Source organism: Octopus sinensis, linkage group LG5 (assembly GCF_006345805.1).
Source record: "Octopus sinensis linkage group LG5, ASM634580v1, whole genome shotgun sequence".
NCBI classification, from domain to species: Eukaryota; Metazoa; Mollusca; class Cephalopoda; order Octopoda; family Octopodidae; genus Octopus; species Octopus sinensis.
Window position 1 is genome coordinate 18,292,634 of NC_043001.1, and position 16,895 is coordinate 18,309,528.

Below are 16,895 nucleotides of genomic sequence, written 5' to 3' on the forward strand. Positions count from 1 at the left end.
ACATAAAAAAAGTTTTAGTTTAAAATATTTGCAATAAAATTATGATGCCTCCCCGGCGGGGAATCGAACCCCGGTCTCCCGCGTGACAGGCGGGGATACTTACCACTATACTACCGAGGACAGCTGATGAAACATTTTACTTATAAATATCAAATAAATACATAAAAAAAGCTTTAGTTTAAAATATTTGCAATAAAATTATGATGCCTCCCCGGCGGGGAATCGAACCCCGGTCTCCCGCGTGACAGGCGGGGATACTTACCACTATACTACCGAGGACAGCTGATGAAACATTTTACTTATAAATATCAAATAAATACATAAAAAAAGTTTTAGTTTAAAATATTTGCAATAAAATTATGATGCCTCCCCGGCGGGGAATCGAACCCCGGTCTCCCGCGTGACAGGCGGGGATACTTACCACTATACTACCGAGGACAGCTGATGAAAGCTTTTACTTATAAATATCAAATAAATATATTAAAAAGTTTTAGTTTAAAATATTTGCAATAAAATTATGATGCCTCCCCGGCGGGGAATCGAACCCCGGTCTCCCGCGTGACAGGCGGGGATACTTACCACTATACTACCGAGGACAGCTGATGAAAGCTTTTACTTATAAATATCAAATAAATATATTAAAAAGTTTTAGTTTAAAATATATGCAATAAAATTATGATGCCTCCCCGGCGGGGAATCGAACCCCGGTCTCCCGCGTGACAGGCGGGGATACTTACCACTATACTACCGAGGACAGCTGATGAAAGCTTTTACTTATAAATCTCTCTATATAAACGGCAGTTTGTCTGTGCGTGTTTCTGTGTGTCTGTTTGCTTGTACCCTCACCCTGACCACGGCTTTCAACCGATTCTGATGAAACCTGACTCACACATAGCCCAATGTCATAATTCAAAACTAACGCAGTGAAAATTTTGAAAAGTTCCCCCAGTTCTGAAAAAAATCGATAAATTCGACATGGGGTCGAGAATAAAAAAAAACAAACCACAGACTGTCTAGGGGACGCAACTCAACCTTTTTTTACTCTCAAAAAAAAATTTACCATCATTCTTTTTCCATTTTTTTGCTATTTTTTGGCTATAACTCTCTAAAAATGCTTTATAGTTATTTCCCTTACAAACCTGAGCAACGCCGGGCGATACTGCTAGTATCAAATAAATATATTAAAAAGTTTTAGTTTAAAATATTTGCAATAAAATTATGATGCCTCCCCGGCGGGGAATCGAACCCCGGTCTCCCGCGTGACAGGCGGGGATACTTACCACTATACTACCGAGGACAGCTGATGAAAGCTTTTACTTATAAATATCAAATAAATACATAAAAAAAGTTTTAGTTTAAAATATTTGCAATAAAATTATGATGCCTCCCCGGCGGGGAATCGAACCCCGGTCTCCCGCGTGACAGGCGGGGATACTTACCACTATACTACCGAGGACAGCTGATGAAACATTTTACTTATAAATATCAAATAAATACATAAAAAAAGTTTTAGTTTAAAATATTTGCAATAAAATTATGATGCCTCCCCGGCGGGGAATCGAACCCCGGTCTCCCGCGTGACAGGCGGGGATACTTACCACTATACTACCGAGGACAGCTGATGAAATCTTTTACTTATAAATATCAAATAAATACATAAAAAAAGTTTTAGTTTAAAATATTTGCAATAAAATTATGATGCCTCCCCGGCGGGGAATCGAACCCCGGTCTCCCGCGTGACAGGCGGGGATACTTACCACTATACTACCGAGGACAGCTGATGAAACATTTTACTTATAAATATCAAATAAATACATAAAAAAAGTTTTAGTTTAAAATATTTGCAATAAAATTATGATGCCTCCCCGGCGGGGAATCGAACCCCGGTCTCCCGCGTGACAGGCGGGGATACTTACCACTATACTACCGAGGACAGCTGATGAAACATTTTACTTATAATATCAAATAAATACATAAAAAAAGTTTTAGTTTAAAATATTTGCAATAAAATTATGATGCCTCCCCGGCGGGGAATCGAACCCCGTCTCCCGCGTGACAGGCGGGGATACTTACCACTATACTACCGAGGACAGCTGATGAAATCTTTTACTTATAAATATCAAATAATACATAAAAAAAGTTTTAGTTTAAAATATTTGCAATAAAATTATGATGCCTCCCCGGCGGGGAATCGAACCCCGGTCTCCCGCGTGACAGGCGGGGATACTTACCACTATACTACCGAGGACAGCTGATGAAATCTTTTACTTATAAATACCAAATAAATATATTAAAAAGTTTTAGTTTAAAATGTTTGCAATAAAATTAAGATGCCTCCCCGGCGGGGAATCGTACCCCGGTCTCCCGCGTGACAGGCGGGGATACTTACCACTATACTACCGAGGACAGCTGATGAAAGCTTTTACTTACGAATATTAAATAATTATAGTATATAAAACTCTTTCTTTCATTTTTGCTGCTTATTCATGTCGTTATTTTATAAACTCCATGAATAGGTATAGGCGTGACTACGTGGTAAGAAGTTTTCTTCTTCAGTCACATGGTTCGTGGGTTCAATCCCAGTATGTGACACCTTGAGCAAGTGTTCTCTACTATATCCCCGGGCCGACTAAATCTTTGATAGACACACACACACACACACACATGTATATGTATAGACACACATATGTATATGTATACACACACACATACACATACACACATATCTGTCGCTCTCTATATATACATGTATATATATATGTATATATATGTATATATATGTATATATGTATATATATATATATGTACACATACACACACATGTATATGTATAGACACACACGCACACACATATATGTCGCTCTCTCTCTCTCTATATGTATATATATATATGTATATATATATGTATATATATATGTATATATATATATATATATATATTATATATATATATATATATATATATATGTACACATACACACACATGTATATGTATAGACACACACATATGTATATGTGTAGACACACACACATATATGTCTCTCTCTTTCTCTCTCTCTATATATGTATATATGTATCCATATGTATATATATATATATATGTACACACACACATACACACACATACTCACACACACACACACACACACATACTCGCGTGTTCGTGTTTATTTCCACCTCAAGTATGTTATGTTCTGTATTTTAGCAGGTCGACCGACCAAAGAACTTTATAGAATAAATAACTGATTTTTTTTTAAAAAAAAGGGCGATCTTTCGTTAAAAAAAGCAGCCAAAAAAAAAAGGTGACTGGCGTCGATTTGTTCGACTAAAATTCTTCAAGGCGGCGTTCCCACCATGACCCACACTCCAAAGTCTGAAACAAGTTAAAGATAAAAAATAAAGAAGAAAAGAAGAAAAGAATATCAATGTGTCACGTGACTGGATCGTCTGCTTTCTCAGAGATAATCCTTGCCAGGGTTTTCCCAATCTGTGGCAAAATATATTTCTTGAACTCATGAAGTAAATTTGGTGATTTTGGATTTGTGCATACGTTTTTCTATTATAATTCCTAAAAAAAAAACATGAAACTGAGAATAAAAAACTGAAAAAAAATTTATTTATTCCAACCATTTTAGTATTAAAGATGTGCATTTATGTGTTTTCTCTTGTCTTTTACTTATTTCAGTCATTTGACTACGGCCCCTGTAGAATAAGTGCTTTTTTTTCTTTTACCAAACTACCAAATCATAGGACGTAAACAAACCAACGCCAGTTGTCAAGCGATGACGGGTGACAACTACACAGATACAATACATAATACATACATATAAAAACCTGTCGTATATATATATATATATATATGTATATATATGTATATATATACATATATATATATATACATACATATATATATATATATATATATTATATATATATATATATATAATATATATATATATACATATATATATATATATATATATATATATTATATATATATATACATACATACATACATACACAAAACAATGAAAACCTACAGAAGATTTGTATTATATGGTAAAAATATATTAAAATTGTCATGTTAGGAAAATGATATGAACTTTTGTTTATTCACAAAGTTTTATATCATTTTATATTATTTTCCTAATATGACGATTTTAATATATTTTTAAACCACATAATACAAATCTGTAGCTTTTTCCTTCTATTTTGTTTTTTATACATCCAACCACGTGCTTTCACATACCAACCCTTTCACCCTATATGTGTGTGTGTGTGACAGATTTCTTTCATTTTCCATCTACCAAATCCACTCACGAGGTTTTAGTCAACCCGGGGTTATATTGAAAGGCATTTACCCGGGTTGTCACGCAGTGGAACTAAACCATGTGACTAGGAAGCAATTTCCTTACCACCACAGCCACACCTTGCAAAACAAATGCATGAAATAACATTACTATGACCTATTGATATTAGTATCACTAGCAACATCGCCCGGCGTCTTAATTTTATTGTAAAGATTTTAAACTAAAACTTTTTAATATATTTATTTGATATTTATAAGTAGAAGATTTCATCAGTTGTCCTCGGTAGTATAGTGGTAAGTATCCCCGCCTGTCACGCGGGAGACCGGGGTTCGATTCCCCGCCGGGGAGGCATCGTAATTCTATTGCAAACATTTTAAACTAAAGCTTTTTAATGTATTTATTTAGTACTAGCAGCATAACCCGGCCTTGCTCGGGTTTGTTTCGACCCTTTACAATTGGGATTTTTGAAAAGTAAAAATTTTGCATTATGTAGCTTATTTTCTTTAAGTGAACATTTTTCTGGTTGAAATACACCGAAAAATGGCGACACAGCAGTCAAAAAATTGTAAAAAATTGGGATTTTCACAGAAAAAAAGTCACCTTTTTTATGTAAATAATTTTTGGTGTTAACATGGTTTGATTTGATGTTTTTCTTCTACGGAAGGAAGAGCAAGCCTTCTTCTATCATACTCTCAATTTTGGTCAACTTGCACCACAGGGTCTCGGAGGAGATTGTGTTAGTTGAAGGCTACCAAACCTGCCAAACACAGACAACTTCAGCATTATAGAGAGAGATTATTTGAAATTAAATTAATGTATAAAAACTCTATTGTAAATTTCCTTTGTCCGTTGTTTTATTAAAAAATTCTTTCGTTTTTTTTTTCATATCTCAAGACAATTGTACTGAACAATCTTGAAAACGTATCACAGTAAAGTCTCATTAAAGATATATTTTAAAGAAAGTGGGCGGCGAACTCGCAGAAACGTTAGCACGCCGGGCGAAATGCGTAGCCGTATTTCGTCTGCCGTTACGTTCAAATTCTGCCGAGGTCGCCTTTGCCTTTCATCCTTTCGGGGTCGATAAATTAAGTACCAGTTACGCACTGCGGTCGATATGTAAGACTTAATCCGTTTGTCTGTCTTCTTTATGTTTAGCCCCTTGTGGGTAGTAAAGAGATAGATATATTTTAAAGAAAGTTATAGGAAAAACAAAGTCGGACGGGGGTTGGTGAGGATGAATTCTGTAGTTATGCCAGATTTGGTCTCTCACCCTCTCATAATCCTTCTAATGTACTCGACCTACTACGCCTCTAAAAAACGTACAATTTCATTTGTAGATGATATCACAGTTATATCCTCGCATTATTGAATGCCTTTCATCCTTTCGGGGTCAACAAATTAAACCCCAATGAAACTCAGAGTTCGATGTAATAGGCCATGTGCCCATTGTAGGAAGGATTATTCTTTGGATATAATTAATCCAAGCCTACGTTAGCCGCTTGGAAATTTTAAATTCTTACAAATAATATTCGGGACCCGTTCGAGCATACCTATACAAGTGAGCCCCCAATCAATTTTATTTTCTCATCACTTTTATAAAAACAGGCATTTTAAAAAGAATTTTCAACACAGTTGGTGTATATTACGATTATATCAGAATTTAATTAAAAAATTAAAGAAAAGAGAAAGGCGCATACTGACACACATAAATGAATTTTTCAAAATTTCACGTATCATTTTGTGGACATACATACACACACTATAGTTATGAGTCTTTTATTTAGTTTCTTTTTTATAAATTCTTTTTATATTTTTAGATCCTGAATATTTGATGTGCCAAAATCATATAAATGGAAGACGTTTCACATTTTAAAGCATAACTCATAATGTCTAGACGTGAAAGTAGTGGATTAGATTTTCATTAAAATCAAAATCGAGCAGTATATATATATTTCTTTACTACCCACAAGGGGCTAAACACAGAGGGGACAAACAAGGACAGACAAACGGATTAAGTCGATTATATCGACCCCAGTGCGAAACTGGTACTTAATTTATCGACCCCGAAAGGATGAAAGGCAAAGTCGACCTCGGCGGAATTTGAACCCAGAACATAACGGCAGACGAAATACCCATTTCTTTATTACCCACAAGGGGCTAAACACAGAGGGAACAAACAAGGACAGACAAACGGATTAAGTCGATGACATCGACTTCAGTGCGTAACTGGTACTTAATTTATCGACCCCGAGAGGATGAAAGCAAAATCGACCTCGGCGGAATTTGAACTCAGAACGTAGCGGCAGACGAAATACAGCTACGCATTTCGCCCGGCGTGCTAACGATTCTGCCAGCTCGCTGCCCTATAAAGAATGAAAAATACGTAAATATATTTCTTTATTACCCACAAGGGGTTAAACACAGAGGGGTCAAACAAGGACAGACAAACGGATTAAGTCGATTACATCGACCCAAGTGCATAACTGGTACTTAATTAACGACCCCGAAAGGATGAAAGGCAAAGTCGACCTCGGCGGAATTTGAACTCAGAACGTAGCGGCAGACGAAATACAGCTACGCATTTCGCCCGGCGTGCTAACGATTCTGCCAGCTCGCCGCCTTAATCGAGCAGTATATATATCGAAGTCGTTGTCAATGGGATTTGAACTCAGAATATAAAGGGAAGCAACCAAATATCTCCCAACATTTTATCGCTGTCTCTATGCATTCAACCAAAGGGAAATTACTTTCATCGCAATTATTGGTTCCGGTGTAAACAGACGGATCACCAACATGAAGGTTGTCTCTTTGATCAGCGGTGGTAAAGACAGTACTTATAATATGATGCAATGTGTGGCCGAAGGGCACGAAATTGTCGCCTTGGCGAATTTAAGACCACCTGATGTAGACGAAATGGATAGTTACATGTTTCAGGTAAACTTCTTTCTCACAGTGCACGTGGTGTTGTTTAAACCTAAGACAGCTCCGATCGGAAACTCTTACAATCAATGGAATTCTAGCCGTGACCATCCCGTTTTATCTCTCTTTTTTTTCTGTTTTTGATATTCATTATTTAAAACAAGAAGCTATGATTTTATGGTTATTCGTTCCATATTTTTCGCAGGACGACCGTACAGTTTCCTTGTGCACGTGTTCTTGTATGTTATACACATGTCATAGGCGCAGGGGTGGCTGTGTGGTAACTGTAGCCCAAGGTTGACCAGTGCCTTGTGAATGACCTTCTTAGATGGAAGTTGTCAAAGCCTGCAATATATCATCATCATCATTTAATGTCCATTTTCCGTGCTGGCATGGGTTGGGCGGTGTTACAGGAGCTGATTAGGCAGACGACTGCACCAGACTTCACTGTCTGTTTTGGCAGGGTTTTTATGGTTGAATGCCCTTCCCAACACCAACCATCTTACTGAGAAGACTGTATGTGTATGTATAATGGCGAAGTTTCGCATGTCGTAGCACAGATTTCCGTCGATTTCCGTAAAAAACTTTTATTTTTTTACATAAGTAATGAGAGCGAAAGAGACTAAGAGGAAGCGATTTTATGACGAGAAGGTTTCTCTTTGAAATCGGCCTGTGTGCGTTTGATGGGGTGTGGGAGACAGACAGTATGTTGTGTAAGTGAAGTGCTTCTGTTAGTGTGTGCGAAGAGACAGAGAGAGTAATGTGTGAAAGAGAGAGATAACTGATTTTTTACTCGGTGTATGTGTATATGTATGTATGCATGTATGTGTGTGTGTGTGTATGTATCTATGTATGTGTGTGTGTGTGTCAGTATGTGTGTGTGTATGTATGTATGTATGGCCGATTCATCGTAATTTTTTACTCGGTGTATGTGTATATGTATGTCTGCATGTATGTGTGTGTGTGTATGTTATGTATCTATGTATGTGTGTATGTGTATGTATGTATGTATGGTCGATTCAGTGTAATTTTTTACTCGGTGTATGTGTATATGTATGTCTGCATGTATGTGTGTGTGTGTGTGTATGTATCTATGTGTGTGTGTGTGTGTGTAAGTATGTGTGTGTGTATGTATGTATGTATGTATGTGTGTGTGTGTATGTATCTATGTATGTGTGTGTGTGTATGTATGTATGTATGGCCGATTCATAGTAATTTTTTACTCGGTGTATGTGTATATGTATGTCTGTCTCTTCACACACACTAACAGAAGCACTTCACTTACACAACATACTGTCTGTCTCAAACTATGCCATATATAGGCACTTGTGCCGGCGTGCAGGTGATACGTAAAAAAAAACAAAAAAAAAATGATTTTTTTGTGGCTGTTGCCAGGCCCACCTGACTGGCCCCCGTGCCGGTGGCACGTAAAATTCACCCACTACACTCTCGGAGTGTTTGGCATTAGGAAGGGCTTCCAGCTGTAGAAACTCTGCCAGATCAAGATTGGTGCCTGGTGCAGCCATCTGGTTCGCCAGTCCTCAGTCAAATCGTCCAACCCATGCTAGCATGGAAAGCGGACGTTAAACGATGATGATGATATATATGTGTGTGTGTGTGTGTACCTTTGAGTTTGTTATTCACCACCTTTTGTCAACCAGTGTTGACATAGCTTTGTGGTTTTGCAAAAGAGATTGATGGAATAAGTACTAGATGAAAAAAGATTATAAGGACTTCAAGTTAGTGCCCCAGCATGGCCACAGTTCAATGGCTGAAACAAGTAAAAAATTTTAATAAAATGTACAAACTCTAGATATTGACTACTTTTTTGTAAACACAAACACGCACCAAGTTATATAAATATGTAGAGCTGGTGGCAGGCCAATGCGAGTGCCGGTGTTATGTAAAAAGCATCATTCAAGCCTAGAGACCCTGCCAGAACAGATTGGAGCCCGGTGTAGCCTCCTGGCTTGCCAGTCCTCAGTCAAACAGTCCAACCCATACCAGCATGGAAAGGGAACGGTAAACGAAGATGATGATGTGTGTGTTCAATAAAGAGATTATCATCCTTTATATTCTATATAAAGTGAATCTTAAATCTGTCTTCATGAAATAGGCATCTGACCATATTCTAATATTGAAGTCCCAGTCTTTTTTTTTTTTTCTCTTTTCTACTCTAGGCACAAGGCCCAAAGTTTTTGGGGAGGGGGCCAGTTGATTAGATCAACCCCAGTATGCAACTGGTACTTAATTTATCGACCCTGAAAGGGTAAAAGACAGAGTTGGCCTCGGCGGAATTTGAACTCAGAACGTAAAGACAGGCGAAATACTGCTAAGCATTTCGCCCAGTGTGCTAATATTTCTGCAAGCTCACCACCTTATTGAGCTCCCAAACTGTCATATATATATGTGGAGGCGCAATGGCCCAGTGGTTAGGGCAGCGGACTCGCGGTTTCGTTTCCCAGATCAGGTGATGTGAGTGTTTATTGAGCGAAAACACCTAAAGCCCCACAAGGCTCTGGCAGGGGGTGGTGGCGATCCCTGCTGTACACTACTTTCTCTCACTCTTTCTTCTGTTGGCCTGCTCGCTTAGCCAGCGGGGTGGCGTCACTTGAAGGCTAAAACAATACGAAGCACATTGTGACCAGCGATGTGTAGCAACATCTGATAGCCTGGTCAGTCACGGTGATATATATATATATGTCAAAAAGCTAGGAGGTACAAAAGGTGAATATATTTATATAATCACTTGATATCCTTAGGACTACGGCTGCTTTGCAGCCTTCTTCATATAATGATATTTTCAGTTTGGAATAAATTATGTTTATCTGTTTACATTAACATGGAAACATAATTTATTATACACTGAAATTATTGCATTAAGAAAGCTGCAAAATGACTGTAATCCTAAGGATGTCAAGTGGTTAAATAAATATATTCACCTCTCATGTCTCTTGACTTTTTATGGTTTATATACTTCCCATGAAGTAATTTCATTGATTGGATTTTCTGCATTTCAGCTGCAAGGGCACTTTGAATTACACCTTTCTGTATTAATTTTCTGTGGTCTGATAGCCGAGTCCATTAGAGGAGCTTTCTGTGATAACCACACAATTCTCTGAATTCATATCTTATACTGCAAATTTATAAATATATATTTGAAATACAGCATGCCCTACACTGTTTTATTGAATGTTTTTTTTTTTATTAAGATAGTTAGGTGTGGTTTGAGGGTGACTTCTCTGCTGCAGTTTCTAGCAGGACAAAAGACACATAGAGGCTCTCTTATTGGCTTGGATCTATTTCAGTTCTAGACATAATAATAAAGAGACAGTAAGGAAGGGTTAGTGAGGATAGCAGTGTATTCACCTAATTAGTATGACTAAATGTAATTGTGTCAAATTTGACTTTGTTAAAGAATAGTACAGTTGTAATTAATTAATTGTCAGATGTAGTTGTGCTTCCTATGTAGAAGCCAGAAAAAGTGTGGGAGGAGCAGTTTAGCATCTGGTTTTAATACAGAAGAGTATTACATACAATTAATATTTTCCTAACTCCTTTTTTCTGGTAGGAGGGCTCTGAAAGGGGTCTCAGGGAGTAGCATCCCTGCCTTTCTGAGCTAGTTTTTCACAACATTTCTTAAAAATTGTGGTAGAGGCCTTGGTCTTGGGACCACTCATGTCTAGAAACTGAAGTTGGGGGTAAGCAAGGGCATGCTTCCTGTAGAAAATCCAGCTCCAAAAAAGCCTCAGGATAACAAAGGAGAATGGGCACTAGCCACCCAGCCAGCCAACCCAAAGCTTGGGGTGGGCTGCACTTGCCTACCTCAGTTCCTATGGCATCATGGTAGATCTGGCCACCCCTGTTAATGGGGACAAAACCTGGATTTAAAGCACTGGATGATGATGATGATGATTTTAATGGTTTCAGTCATTGGATCATGGCCATGCTGGATCTACATTTAAAAGATTTTAGTTGATTATATTGGCTTGCTGGACTTGGTCTGGTAGTTTTATTATCGACTTCCTAAGGGACAAAATGCAAAGTTGATTGAGCGTAATGGTAGTAGGCACGGGCATGGCTGTGTGGTTAGGGAGCTTGCTTCCTAGCTACATGGTTTCGGGTTCAGTCCCACTGCGAGGCACTTTGGGCAGGTGTCTTCTACTATAGCCCTGAGTCGACCGGAGCTTTGTGATTGAATCCGGTAGGTGGAAGTTACTGCCGTGTGTGTATGTGTGCGTATAGGTGCTCAGTGCCTCTCCGAAAGAGAGAGAGGGGTACATAACCTAAGGGGGGAACAAAATACCACAAGATATTTTTGTTCAACGCACTGATCATTTATTATTCCATGATAAACTCTGTGTTTGTGTTTTTAAGATGTTACTTAATTGTAAAATTATTGTGACAATCATACAAGCAGTGGCATTCATTTCTAATATTCTGTGAGATGTTGGTTATGGGAAAATATTACTTTGCTTGGAAACAGGGAGGGCATCCAGCTATAAGAAATGTACTTCCATAAACTCTCTCTGACCCATGCAAACAAAGAAAAGTGGTCCTTAAAATGATGATGATGATGATTACACACACACACACACACAAAACTCTTTGTAACATAGCTACTGTTTCTCATTACAGACTGTTGGTCATCATGCTATTGATTTGTATGGTAAAGCTATGGAAGTACCATTGTTCCGGAGAACCATAGAAGGAAACTCCAAGAGAACAGACAGAGATTATGATCTGACTGAAGGAGATGAAGTAGAAGACTTGTACAATCTCTTAAAATTGGTAATGGAAGAAGTTGAAGAAGTAGATGCCGTATCGGTGGGAGCTATACTTTCAGATTACCAACGTGTCCGTGTTGAAAATGTCTGTAGTCGTCTTGGACTGACTGTACTTGCTTATCTGTGGCGGCGAGACCAACAAGAACTCCTTGCTGAAATGATCGATGCAAAAGTAGATGCAATTATTATCAAAGTCGCAGCTATGGGACTGATGCCGGAGAAACACCTTAGACTTTCGTTGAAAGAGATTTATCCAAGTATGATCCAGCTTCACCAAAAGTACGGTTTAAATGTTTGTGGTGAAGGCGGAGAGTATGAAACTTTCACGCTTGATTGCCCATTGTTCAAGAAAAAAATACTCGTTGATGATAGTGAAATTGTATGCCATTCGGATGATGCTTTTGCCCCAGTAGGCTATATAAGTTTCAAGTCTCTGCATCTTGAAGTAAAAGATGGTATAGATCAGTCTCTGGCAGATTTGTCAATGAAATCCAGTAAATTCCTAATTGATGAACTCTTTTCTGTTGAAGAGCAAGAGAGCTTGCAGTTTGATAAATCACAAGAGAACAGTGTTGCTGAAAATCTTGCTTCAGTGGAAATTAAACCGCCTTTAATCAAAGAATCCAATGAATATTTTTGGATTGCTAACCTTGTTGGCTGTGGAAGAGATGTAGAAGCAGCAAGCCAGCAAGTGATGGGTTCTCTAAAAGAATCACTGTCTCTCTGTAAAATTTCTCCTACTTTCAAAAATATTTACTCTGTACATTTATATGTAAAAAATATGGAAACTTATAGTGTGATTAATAGTATTTATAAGAAATATTTTGGAACTAACCCTCCTGTTCGGGTTTGTGTCGAAATGGATTTACCGTCAAATATACTTTTAAAGATGGATGTTGCAGGTAGTTCTCAAATACAACATCCTGATAGGCATACCATGCATGTGCAAAGCCTTTCACACTGGGCTCCAGCAAACATAGGACCGTATAGCCAAGCAGTGAAAATTAACATGGACCTTTTTGTTGCTGGACAAATAGGACTCTGTCCAGCAACGATGAAGCTTCCAGAACCGTTTTGTATTAAAACTGAAGCCAGACTATCTTTAAGACACGTACACCGAATACTAAAAGCTATGCATGGAGAATGTACTTTCCAGAATATTGCTTTGTGCATTTGTTATATTACAAACCAAACATTCCTTCAAGTGGCGAAAGATGAATGGGAGCGAATGTTGTGCTTGGATGAAGATGCTTTTAGTTCTGAACTGAGTCCAATAATACAGTTTGTTGTTTTATCTGGTTTACCCAAGAATGCTCATATTGAATGGGATTGTAGAGCAGTCTTAACTGAACAAAGTGATATTAAAAAGCAGGAACATACCATTACATGTGGCAGGCTCCATTTAGAATATCGCATTCATGAATGCAGTAAAATCTCAGGGTTTAAAGGTTCTGTTTTAATAACTGATACATTCTCAACTGATTCCATTTCAAAAGACACAATGTTAAGCGAACTTTTTACTGTTATTAACAACTTAGTCAAAGACATGAATACATCTTGGGATGATATTCCAACAATTAAGGTTTTCTTCTGCAAAGATTTTTTTGACTACACTGAATTGGACTCAAAATTACAAAATGTACTCAAAGCTTTGTGTACTCCACTTTATACTTTGTTACCTGTAAGATGTCTAACGGAGACTTCCTGCAAATTCTCTGTCTGTTTCTAGATTGACAGAAATATTTCAAGCTTGGGTTTTCTGATTTTATTAAAATATTTATCAGTATATTCTCTTTTTTTCTTTCTGTTCCTTGAAATATTCTTTTCTACTCGAGGCACAAGGCCCAACATTTTTGGGGAGAGGGGCAGTCGATTAGATCGACCCCAGTATGCAACTGGTACTTAATTTATTTAAGGCGGCAAGCTAGCAGAAACGTTAGCATGCCGAGCGAAATGCATAGTCGGTTTTCATCTGCCGTTACGTTCTGAGTTCAAATTCCGCTGAGGTCAACTTTGCCTTTCATCCCTTTGGAGTCGATAAATTAAGTACCAGTTACGCACTGGTGTCGATATAATCGACTTAATTCGTTTCTCTGTCCTTGTTTAGCCACTTGTGGGTAGTAAAGAAATAGGTACTTAATTTATTGACCCTGAAAGGATGAAAGGTAAAGTCAGCCTTGGCGGAATTAGAATCAGAACGTAAACACAGATGAAATGTTCTTTGAAATATTGCACATTGGTATGTCCATTGTTAGTTCCAGTTCTGTATCAGATTTTCTATGAGAACAGGCTGCTGGTCTCCTTTATTTCTTTTTCAATTTCTGGAGATAGGAATGGTGTGATTGGTCTTCATACATGACCTTTGTCATAGTGTGATATAGCTGATTGTGAGAGAGGTAAAAGTACACATCTCTCCACAGAAGACTGGTACTTTATTTGAGCCCAGAAGAGTGAAAGACAAAATTTAAACTGATTGCAGAGCGAATTGAAACCAGTACAAGATATGTCCAATACTCTAATGACTTGACCAGCTTGCTACCATATTAATATATTAAGTTCGTTTTAATTTCATTCTGTTGTTGGCTTAGTAATTACTGAAGTCTTCACACAGACAAATTTCCACACATATCAAATCATTTGTGTCACAAAATTGCCATTCACCTCAACTGTCTGAAATGATATGGCTCAGAGAGAGAGTATGTGATCACACCTAATGAGGTTTGAATGGCAGTTTTTTCTAGCGGTGTCATATGAAACTGTCACCCATAATTATGACCCTAGTATCGATCTATTGCATTTCAATGTTTTAGGGTTAGGGGTGGAGGGTATCTTTTTTTCTTCACAAATGTAAATAAACCCAATCTGTTTCTTAAACGAGGGACATATTCATACGGCACAGAATGTTTTCACCTCAATAGACGTCATTTATTGGTTGAAATTGCAGAAATTGAAGAAAAAATACAACAAATATCTTACAAACTATAGAATTTTCTCAATAAAGCCAAGAGAAAAAGATGTTTTATAAACACATTCTACCAGTATACGAAGTTTAAAAGTGTTTAGTTACGTGGAAATTATTTTAAAAAACTGCCGTTCAAACCGAAAAAATCCATGAGGTGTGATCACATACTCTTTCTGAGCCAGTGAGATAAATACATGGTCATTTGACATTGTAAGGGAAGTAACTCATTTTCTCTCAACTGACGTAATATTGCATTAAAAAAAAAGTGTGTGTGTGTGTGTGCAGGGCTCGCCTGATAATACAATCCTAAATACACAGTTGCTTATGAAAAAGTCAGGATGGTCATAACTGAAATGTCCACAGAGTCAGGACTAATCTGTAGTTAAAACAATAACCTCCCTTTTTTGCTGTGTCTTTGCCTGAGACACCTTCCATAGCCATCAGAGAGCATTATTTATTCACATCATGTCTGTACAACTTTCTTAGTTGCTGAGCCAAAGAAAGAGCCTCCAAATGAATGAATCTCAAAGAGTACACCATAAGTGGTATCAAGGTACATGGTGATTGTATAAAAATAAACCATTTTGCTACCATTTTTCTGTTGAAAACAAATTTTGAAAATAATGGATTTAGTACAATAATTCCCATTATTATGCTAGAGTTTATAACATGAATTAACATGCAATTTTTATGGAAGGTTTGAAAAATGGTGTTATTTGTAATAATTTTCAATTGAAATGACATGCAATCATCAGTTAATGAGAAGAGTGGCTGCCAACAAGAATGGACTTGGACATTCTTGTTGGCAGCTGGCAGAAACGTTAGCACGCCAGGCGAAATACTTAGCAGTATTTTGTCTGCCGCTACGTTTTTACTCCGCCGAAGTTGACTTTGCCTTTTATCCTTTCGGGGTCAAATTAAGTACCAGTTATGCACTGAGGTCGATGTAATCAACTTAATCCCTTTGTTTGTCCCTTTTTAGCCCCTTGTGGGCAATAAAGAAATAAGAATGAACTTGGACAGTAATAACCTGTCTAACCCAGCCAGCATGGAGATCACAATTATTTAATGTCTGTTTTCCATATTGGCAGGGGTTACATGGTTTCACAGCAGCTTTGGGTTCTGTCAGCTTTAGCTTGGTTTCTATGGTTGGATTCCCTTCCTAACACCAACCAAATTACAGCGTGTACTGTGTGTGTGCTTTTCATGCCACTGGCACAAGTGAGGTTACCACATAATTTGCAAGACAGGAGAAGAACAGGAAAAAAAAGCTCCCCTTGACTAAGTTGGGAGGGTCAGGGAATATGAGAGGGTGATATAGCTGTATGTCAGGTGATGAGGCTATAGTACAATAGATGGACAAGCACAAGTGTTTTGATAAAAAGACGACATATGGCTACCCAGTATTATACAAGGGTGGGAATAACCGAAAAGGGGATAAAGATGTTAGTGGTGGGTTGCCAGTATAAAATCGATATAAAATGATGATGGTGATGATGATGATCGAATCTGGAATAGTTCACAAAAACGTTTATTGAAAATATAATACAAACAGACATATATATATATAAGATATATTTATATATATATAATATATTTATCTACACATATAAATATAATTTACATGGCTGTTGGTGGACATTTCAAACCCTCCAGAAGTGGAGTTTCTCTGTTTTATCTTCATATCTTTCTACTGACTTTGTTCAAGATATTTTTCTGTACTTTCTGTTAATATAGAAAAATAAAAACATAAATGAATAAATAATTAAATACAGGAGCGATAATGTAATAGCATGCCCTTAAAATATTAACTAAGAGATGTACGTTTATTTTCTACATAATAATAATTATGAAATTATTGTATACAGTGCTCAGGTGCACCACAACTTGTCAGAAAGTGCATATAAAGTACATGCA

The 16,895-nt window shown here is 37.4% G+C and overlaps 2 protein-coding genes and 12 non-coding genes across 14 annotated transcripts in view; 2 read left to right on the forward strand and 12 right to left on the reverse strand.

Annotated features, from left to right (window-relative positions):
* Nucleotides 1-48: 48 nt before the first annotated feature.
* Trnad-guc lies at nucleotides 49-120 on the reverse strand. Its single transcript has one exon. It is a non-coding gene; the product is annotated as a tRNA-Asp (tRNA).
* Nucleotides 121-207: 87 nt separating this feature from the next.
* On the reverse strand, nucleotides 208-279 carry Trnad-guc. Its single transcript has one exon. It is a non-coding gene; the product is annotated as a tRNA-Asp (tRNA).
* Nucleotides 280-366: 87 nt separating this feature from the next.
* On the reverse strand, nucleotides 367-438 carry Trnad-guc. The gene has a single exon. It is a non-coding gene; the product is annotated as a tRNA-Asp (tRNA).
* Nucleotides 439-524: 86 nt separating this feature from the next.
* On the reverse strand, nucleotides 525-596 carry Trnad-guc. Its single transcript has one exon. It is a non-coding gene; the product is annotated as a tRNA-Asp (tRNA).
* Nucleotides 597-682: 86 nt separating this feature from the next.
* On the reverse strand, nucleotides 683-754 carry Trnad-guc. The gene has a single exon. It is a non-coding gene; the product is annotated as a tRNA-Asp (tRNA).
* Nucleotides 755-1,225: 471 nt separating this feature from the next.
* Trnad-guc lies at nucleotides 1,226-1,297 on the reverse strand. Its single transcript has one exon. It is a non-coding gene; the product is annotated as a tRNA-Asp (tRNA).
* An 87-nt stretch (nucleotides 1,298-1,384) lies between these two features.
* On the reverse strand, nucleotides 1,385-1,456 carry Trnad-guc. The gene has a single exon. It is a non-coding gene; the product is annotated as a tRNA-Asp (tRNA).
* An 87-nt stretch (nucleotides 1,457-1,543) lies between these two features.
* Nucleotides 1,544-1,615, reverse strand: Trnad-guc. The gene has a single exon. It is a non-coding gene; the product is annotated as a tRNA-Asp (tRNA).
* An 87-nt stretch (nucleotides 1,616-1,702) lies between these two features.
* On the reverse strand, nucleotides 1,703-1,774 carry Trnad-guc. Its single transcript has one exon. It is a non-coding gene; the product is annotated as a tRNA-Asp (tRNA).
* Nucleotides 1,775-1,861: 87 nt separating this feature from the next.
* Trnad-guc lies at nucleotides 1,862-1,933 on the reverse strand. The gene has a single exon. It is a non-coding gene; the product is annotated as a tRNA-Asp (tRNA).
* A 243-nt stretch (nucleotides 1,934-2,176) lies between these two features.
* On the reverse strand, nucleotides 2,177-2,248 carry Trnad-guc. The gene has a single exon. It is a non-coding gene; the product is annotated as a tRNA-Asp (tRNA).
* A 2,338-nt stretch (nucleotides 2,249-4,586) lies between these two features.
* On the forward strand, nucleotides 4,587-4,658 carry Trnad-guc. Its single transcript has one exon. It is a non-coding gene; the product is annotated as a tRNA-Asp (tRNA).
* A 2,312-nt stretch (nucleotides 4,659-6,970) lies between these two features.
* Nucleotides 6,971-13,804, forward strand: LOC115211892 (diphthine--ammonia ligase-like). The gene is made up of 2 exons (XM_029780637.2): nucleotides 6,971-7,244; nucleotides 11,868-13,804. Exons 1-2 carry the CDS (start codon nucleotides 7,104-7,106, stop codon nucleotides 13,743-13,745), a joined length of 2,019 nt encoding a protein of 672 aa, XP_029636497.1. The 5' UTR covers nucleotides 6,971-7,103; the 3' UTR covers nucleotides 13,746-13,804.
* Nucleotides 13,805-16,144: 2,340 nt separating this feature from the next.
* The window catches only part of LOC115211784, a 42,197-nt gene continuing 41,446 nt past the window's right edge, over nucleotides 16,145-16,895 (reverse strand). The window contains exon 16 of the mRNA XM_029780468.2: nucleotides 16,145-16,703. Coding sequence (XP_029636328.2) covers nucleotides 16,659-16,703 — 45 coding nt within the window. The 3' untranslated portion in view covers nucleotides 16,145-16,658. The remainder of the gene's footprint in view (nucleotides 16,704-16,895) is intronic.